Below are 7,462 nucleotides of genomic sequence, written 5' to 3'. Positions count from 1 at the left end.
GGTCTTTATAACTGACTTTAGATTTTGTTAAGGGTTCTAGTTTATGGTGGGTGGCCCGGGAACGCATTACGGCAATCAGAAACCTCCAAAAGTCCTTACGAGGATATACACTTTTGAGTAGCATACACAATAATACACTACTCCGAGTTCCGATTCCCTTTCTGCATTTATTTTGAAATGTTTACCGGATGTTGTCTGCGTTTGATGACGTCGTGACCCAACGTCATCTCTGCGTCGATGCGGACTTAAAACATTAGCCGGAGGACTCTGTTTTTTAAACAAATATCCACAGTTTAGTCGACTCTCTTTCTGTCCTCGGTTTTATATCAGGTAAATATATCTGCTATTTGAACTCGTTTCGACCTCATTATCTAATTTTTATTTTTTTTAACGATGTTGCCGGCGAACAAGATGCGATAGGACTTCTAAACTAAATCGTCAGTTTTTGTTGTGGTGAAAGGAAAGCTAAGTAACGCCACAGCTGCATTTAGTTGTAACTCCATTCACATTCACAAAAATAGTTCGATTTAATCTCGACCTTTCACATTAGTACATGAACAACTTAGAACTGTATGATTTATTCCTGTTCTTCAGGGTCTTTTTGCGATGTCCCATCAGCGTGTTCTTGGCAAATTGTCATTAAATAATTGACCATGACTAAATATCTCAGGCGACTGATCATTCATGCTTCGGTTCTATCATTGTTTCCCCTTTACAGAATGAATGACAGTGAGTCTGGGGCTACCGAAAGCGGGACTCACAGCGTTAAGAAAGAAGACACTGAAAAGAAGAAACGGTCTCGTGTGAAGCAACTGCTCGGAGATGTAAAGAAGCAAGTAGAGTTCTGGTTTGGGGATGTGAACCTTCACAAGGACAGATTCATGAGACAGCTCATCGAGGACTCTGGTGATGGATGTAAGTAACTGGTATTCGATCACTCAAGTTATGGCTTTCAGGGTGTGACACAGTTTGAATGTGTTGCAGATGTGGACTTATCCGTGCTGGCCAGTTTTAATCGGATGAAGAAGCTCACATCTGATACCAAACTGATTGCCAGAGCACTGAAGAACTCATCCGTTGTCGAAGTAATGTAGTGAAGAAAAGGTGCTTTTCTAGTGTTCTCTTTTACTACATTGACTGTAGTTGTATTTCAGGTTAATTTGGAGGGAAATAAAGTCAGACGGCAGTTTCCTATCGGAGAAAAGCCAGAAGATGTGGACAGCCGCACTGTTTATGTGGTAATTTTTCTTTTAAACGGCATGATTCATCAGACATTAAATACAATATTTAGTGTTACATGCCATGGAAGTAAAAGTTCAACACACCTCATGAAGTGTAAAGTTTCCTTTTTTAAAATTTGGGCTAATTGGGTTTGGGGTTAAGTCTTTTTCAAAATTGCTATGTTTAAAAATGGAATGAAGTCGGTCATGAAGATGTTTTATTTTATTTTTTTAATTTTAATTTTTTTTTTATTTTTAAATTAGGAACTTCTACCAAGGGATGTCAACCACAGCTGGATGGAGCGAGTGTTTACCAAGTGTGGCAACGTGGTTTACATTAGCATCCCCAGATACAGGTCTACAGGAGACCCAAAAGGATTTGCCTTTGTGGAGTTTGAGACTGTGGAGCAAGCACAAAAAGCCATTGAGGTGACTGTTGTTATGCTGTTTTTGTATTCAATGCATGTGCAAAACTGGTGTATGACACCTGGGTCTGTGCACAAAACAGATGCTGAACAATCCTCCTGAAGATGCTCCAAGGAAACCTGGGATCTTCCCCAAAACCAAAGGCTGGAAACCCATTCCTTTGCAGGCTGACAATCCACCACCAGGTGATGATGTTGCTCTTCTGTTATGCTTGTATATATGACCTGGGAAAGTTCTTCCAATAACAGTTCCTTAAGTAAAGTGTTCAAATTGGGGTTAATAAAGAGCAATATATCATCTTACTTTCATTCACTTTCTCTGGTCAAAAATGAAGACGGTACTCCCACAATTGCATGTAATGGACTTAACTGCGGTTACATTAGAAAATACTGCATAGAGTAGCTCTGAAGAGAAGAATGTGTAAAAATTATCAAGACTGATAGGTCATTTTCATAGATTGTCTGCATGATGGATACATGAAAAATGTATACGTAATGTTGGATTTTCCTGGAAATCAATTGGCATGCACTGTGAAAATAACTTCACAATGGTTAGAATGGGTTGTTTAATGTTTTTAGCTGAGGAGGAGGAGAAGAAAAAAAAGAAGAAAAAGAAGAAAAAGGATGGAGCCGCAGCCCAGGAAGTCAAGCAGAAGCAAGAAGACTCTAAGCTTCCTGAACAGAAGACCGTGGTGACGGCAAAAGGAGAGAAAGACATGGATGTTAAAGTAGCGAGCAAGTCCACAGAGAAAAAGAGGCGAAGGTCTCAGGCTGCGGTTGATTCTGAGGGCGAGGCCCCGAGGAAGATGAGAAAGACAGATGAAAGTGATGCAGCAGAAAAGACTGGTATGTTGTTTTTTGATTTCTTCAAATCTGGGTCATCTGAAGCTCCTACTGTGTTGGTTTCTGCCAGACTCGCATGACGACGGGAAGGAGAACGGGGACGACTCCACTTTAAAAGCAAAGAGGAAGAGGAACAAGAAACACAAGGAGAAACTGAAGATTGGAGAGGAGGTCATCCCCCTGAGGGTTTTGTCAAAGTGAGAACAGATGCGAACTGTCAGCTCCAGAATGAGGCAGAAGCCTGACGTGTTTTTTCTCCACCCAGAGAAGCTTGGCTCCGGCTAAAGGATGAGTACCTCAATCTGCAGAGGAGCAGCATGGCATCGCTTAAGAAATGCATCACTAAGATCAATGACACCAAGCAGGACGAGTCTCATGGTGCTGCTGACCTAACATGTGAGTCCAGATGTATAAAATCTTACTGCCAGCAAGACTGCTGATAACAGAGTTAATGAACTGACCTTATTTGTAGCATTATATCCTCCTCTGACTTTGTGAATTAGATTTGTGTTAGATTTGTGTTGTGTTGTCTCTTCTCAGTGGGTGAGCCGCCACAGAAGCAGGGACCTCAGTTCACCAGTGGTGTCATCCTCAAGATTGCGGACAGCAAGCCGCTACCTAGCAAGATGGTCATCAAAGTACGTGTCACACCAACATTGTTTTCTGTTTCCTTACCTGTCCTGTCCTGGTGTTGAGTGTCCCGGTTCTGGTCGACAGGACTGTCTGAGTAAAATCTCTCCAGTGGCATACGTAGACGTCCTGGATGGTGATCTGGATGGACACGTCCGGTTCAGCACTCCCGATCAAGCTGCTGCGGTGATCAAAGCCAGCTCGAAGATGAAGGAGCAGCACAGCTGGAAGATGGAGATCCTCTCAGGTAAAAAGAATTTGAAGGCTGCTTAGATTTGTTGTTTGAAACATTAAATCCAGTGTGTGTCATTTGAAGGTGACCATGAACAAAGATATTGGCAGAAGATATTGGTTGATCGTCAGGTCAAACTGAACCGACCACGTGAGAAAAGGCGTGGGACCGAGAAGGTAAACAGACTAGTTTTTACTTTTGTTATGTGTCATATTAAATGGTACATGTTTGATATTGTCCCTCAAAATTCACCTACTTCATGTCAGCCTCACGACAGTATAACACATGTTCACAAGAATGTATTTTTAAAGTCATGTTTTCCCTACAGCTCATATCCAAAGCGGAGAAGATCATTGTGGCCCGGGCGTCAGAGTCCTGCAAGCACATCCGTTTTTCTGAAGACTGACTGGCTGTGGTGGTTTTTACTGTATTGTGTGGTTCAGACTCTTTGACCACGTGTCATTTTCAGTCATGTTTTAATGGACGTTGTGTGAATGTTGATATTCTTCTCATCCAAATGTGGAGTGTCTTTTTTTTTTTTTTTTTTAATAAATTGTCTTTATTTTTGATGGTCACTGCTGTGATTTTATTTTGAGTTTGTTAAGTGAAGGGGTGAAGATTCCAAAAGCAACTTTGCTCAAACATGATTCATGATGATTTTTTAATATTGAGTATAGACTTGAGCAGTAAAATGAGCAGTACGTTATCAGGCCTGTGCAGATGTCTGAAGTTGTCCCTCATCAAAAGAGAGAATAAGTTATTCATTATCAGTGATGGAGTCCTCAGACGAGCGTGACTAAGCAAGTATGCTTGATATTGCCACTGTGCGACTCATGGCTCCATAGGGATGTCAAAAACATAGCATTTCATTTTTAAATTTTATAATGCAGCCAGCTTGAACTAACAGGAAGTGAACCCATTTTGTCAAGAGGTTGTTGTAAAGTAATATGAAAAACATTTTCTTGCTCTGCAAAGTACATCAAGGAATGGCTTTGTATGAATAGGAAGATAGCCAGGATTCTAAACTTACACTCGAAATCTTTCAGGTTTATAATATTGTCACTTCGTCAGTCCTTGTACACTAGATGGCGCCAAAGTTCCAATCACATCCAAGACTCAGGATAAGTGTGACGACCATATAACAGTGCATTTAATGAACAAATTGTAAAATAGTTGGGTCAGTTTTCACTCAAAATCCTTCTGAAGGTAAGAAGAGTTTTGTAACTTTACACTCTTGTCCTACATTTGTAGCGCGATACGCTCTGCCAATTCTAACCCTAGTTTTTTTTCAGAATTATTAGCTCAAGTTGTCCAGTAAGTCAAATCAAGTTCTATATTATGATTGTCTCGAAGGAAAGCAGGAAAAAGTGTTTAATGACCATTAATGATGAACTCAATTTCGCTGCTATCAGATGCATATGTTCATGATTTCGGGCGCAGGTGTTGAAGCATCTATTTGCCGGTTGAGGTAGCATGACGGTTGGTATGTATCATTTGTTTTACTCAAAACCAAACGAGGTTGATTAAAAAAAACGGTGTAATTTTAGGTTCTACTGAATACAGTCGTGCAGTTTGTGCGATCTAACGCGACAGAATTGAATGCAGTTCAAAGCACTGAACTAATATTAGCTTTTTTGCACACTAATATCTAAAACACTGTGAGCAAGAAAATGTTTTTCACTTGACAAAAAGGTTTGTTTCCTGAGTCCATCGTCACGATGGATATGTTAACAGCTGAGGAAGTTCTCGTATTTGTCCCACTAAAAATGCATGTAAACTCTGTAGTTTGCGGAGAGGAAATTATTCATATTTCTCATAGTCTCGGAAACTGACTAGGTTATCCAGTTGAGCTCCGACAGCACCTATTTAAATGATCTTTGTTGCAAATGTAGCACCTGAGGAGGTTACTTTCAGCTGTTCCTACAAACCAAACAATTCATCTTAATCAGTGGAGAATTGCAATCATTCATTTTAATCCTGAATCCTGAGGCAACGTTCTGCTGTTCTTTGTTCAGTCCAACCTCTTCATCAGTAGCAACTGGGAAGCAATAATAACAGAACAAAATCGTTCAGTGGTTTTACTCAGGTGGGGAGGATTGGCCTCAATTTGCTCCCTCGACTCATCATTTTCTGCTTGATCTTCAGTATTGGGACACAGACACAATTCTTATCCCTTTGGCTTGAAACACAGCTAGAAGGGATTTGAAATGAGAAGAACAAGATGTGCTAACCACAGACTTCATTTGCAGCATCCAAAGCAGGTGAACAGAGTTGGAATTGCATCAGTCTTTACTCCCTACTTTTTAAGACACTAAAAGTAATGGGGGAAATTAACAACGATAAATCAAATTTTTAATACCTGGTGGCAAATCCTTCGCGGTACCGCCTAAAGTCTGGAAGACATACAATAGATGCTGGGTTTTATCCCTGGTGATGCCTGCCAGGCTGAACTTCCTTCACTTCTGCTTGTTCCTGGGGCTGTTTCCCTTGGCTTCAGGTTGTATGATTGACAGGGGCATTGCTTAATGTTCCACTTCATGGCTTTAAAATCTCTTTGGTTGCTTTCCTGTGCTTTGGTCACTACACTGTGAAGCCCCATCCAATGACTTTTGTAGCACTTGGCTGAACATGGGCCGGCTATATCGCCCAAAACACGTCAGAATCCACCCTGCTGTTTTTATCCGCAGTCACATCATCAATGAATACAATGGAACAAGTTCCACTGGCAGCCATCCTTGCCCACGCCATGACACAACCACCACCATGCTTCTGTTTTGTGTGGCTCCTGACCAGGGCCTGTCCTTCCACATACTCTTCTCTTCCTATCACTCTGGTTTTGGTAAATCTTTGTCTCGTCTCTCCCTCAGATCCCCCAGATCTGTAAAGGATTTTTTTTTAGATTGTTATTGTTTGGCACGCATATCTGTCCTTTCTGTTTTTGTGGCTCAGCAGTGGTTTACATCTTTTGGCTGCGTGATCACCCTGGCTAAGTCTCTCATGACAGTTGACTGTGACACGCCTCTCCTGGACAGTGTTCTTGTTCTGGACAGGACAACTATAGAGAAGGGGTTTTCCTATACCCGAGATTTGCTCCCATATTGAGGGTTGACGGCAACATATTCCGAATGCAAAGAGCATCCGCGAAATTACCTCTAAGTCTTTTATCTGCTCCTTTAAAACAGGATTATGAGGGAATAACACACACACCTGTCATGAGCTGAGCCTGAGGATGAGCTGAGCCTTCAACTGTCTCGTTATTTTGGAACAGTTGCCTGAAAAGGGCACCTTCACCATACGACTGATTTGGTTGTGAAATACCCTCAAAAATTAAACAAGGCGTCTGAAATTAAAGCACATCTTCACTTTGTTTTAACTCATCTGAATATGTCCTAGTTGTGTTTAAATGGAGGGACCTGAAGAATAGCGTTTGTAATTCAAATAGCTTGCTTCAAATAAAATCACAAATGAGCTAGGAATGCACACTAAATGACCAAAAAATGTGTTCAAACAGTGAAAATGGCAAGACACCAGTGACACCAAATTTTACATGCACTGTACAGTCTTTTTTACCTGAGCTCCCACCAAGAACTTTTCATCAGCATTGCAGCAGGAAGGCTGGGCACTTTCCCAGTGAAAGAAACTATTTGGAGTCGGTCCTCACCACCAGTGTCGACCACCAACCCACTGTTCCCTGTCTGAGCACCACAGTCTCCGACTTAGTTGTGCTGATTGCAGATGCTCCGGGCTCTGCTGTGAGGGGAACCAGAGACAGTTCAGGTTAATGGAGCCAACATCTGCAGAGAGAGAGCCTGAGACCATTAAACTGGAAATAGTTTGTAGTTTGGCTCTGCCTTGAAATTCTTTCTGTGAAATTAGACAGGCGACAAACGACAGCCGAGTTGAGGTCCAATGCCCAATGAACCTGACAGTTTATTCCATCGCCAATTTTATGGCAGACTCCAATTCTTCATTTAGGTAGCATTACAAGCACAACTGAAATGAATTGATGCATTTTTTTAAAATGTCAAAACGACACCAAACTTGATCTGAGGAATTGAAAAGGAGTGGCGAGAAGTTCTTATAATTCTGCCTCCTTTTTGTATTTTCTTTTC

At 41.3% G+C, this 7,462-nt stretch overlaps 1 protein-coding gene across 1 annotated transcript; it reads left to right on the top strand.

Moving 5' to 3' along the window:
- The first annotated feature begins 209 nt into the window (after window positions 1-209).
- Window positions 210-3,912, top strand: larp7 (La ribonucleoprotein 7, transcriptional regulator). Its single transcript, XM_053859936.1, has 13 exons — window positions 210-330; window positions 719-915; window positions 985-1,085; window positions 1,155-1,238; window positions 1,485-1,649; window positions 1,729-1,831; window positions 2,225-2,491; window positions 2,559-2,685; window positions 2,754-2,884; window positions 3,029-3,126; window positions 3,206-3,365; window positions 3,435-3,526; window positions 3,679-3,912. The coding sequence occupies exons 2-13, from the start codon at window positions 720-722 to the stop codon at window positions 3,754-3,756; spliced, it is 1,602 nt and encodes a 533-aa protein (XP_053715911.1). The 5' UTR covers window positions 210-330; window position 719; the 3' UTR covers window positions 3,757-3,912.
- The last annotated feature ends 3,550 nt before the right edge of the window (window positions 3,913-7,462 follow it).

Source organism: Synchiropus splendidus, chromosome 3 (assembly GCF_027744825.2).
Source record: "Synchiropus splendidus isolate RoL2022-P1 chromosome 3, RoL_Sspl_1.0, whole genome shotgun sequence".
Lineage (NCBI taxonomy): Eukaryota > Metazoa > Chordata > Actinopteri > Syngnathiformes > Callionymidae > Synchiropus > Synchiropus splendidus.
Note: the sequence above shows the minus strand (reverse complement) of the source record. Positions and strands in the feature narration are given on the sequence as shown.

What these genes read in the sequence shown, in the direction of transcription:
- larp7 (XM_053859936.1), top strand. Translation starts at nt 720, where the DNA reads ATGAATGACAGTGAGTCTGGGGCTACCGAAAGCGGGACTCACAGCGTT. An exon ending in TGGTGCTGCTGACCTAACAT is followed by an intron (nt 2,885 to 3,028) that starts GTGAGTCCAGAT and finishes GTCTCTTCTCAG; the next exon opens with TGGGTGAGCCGCCACAGAAG. An exon ending in CTAGCAAGATGGTCATCAAA is followed by an intron (nt 3,127 to 3,205) that starts GTACGTGTCACA and finishes TCTGGTCGACAG; the next exon opens with GACTGTCTGAGTAAAATCTC.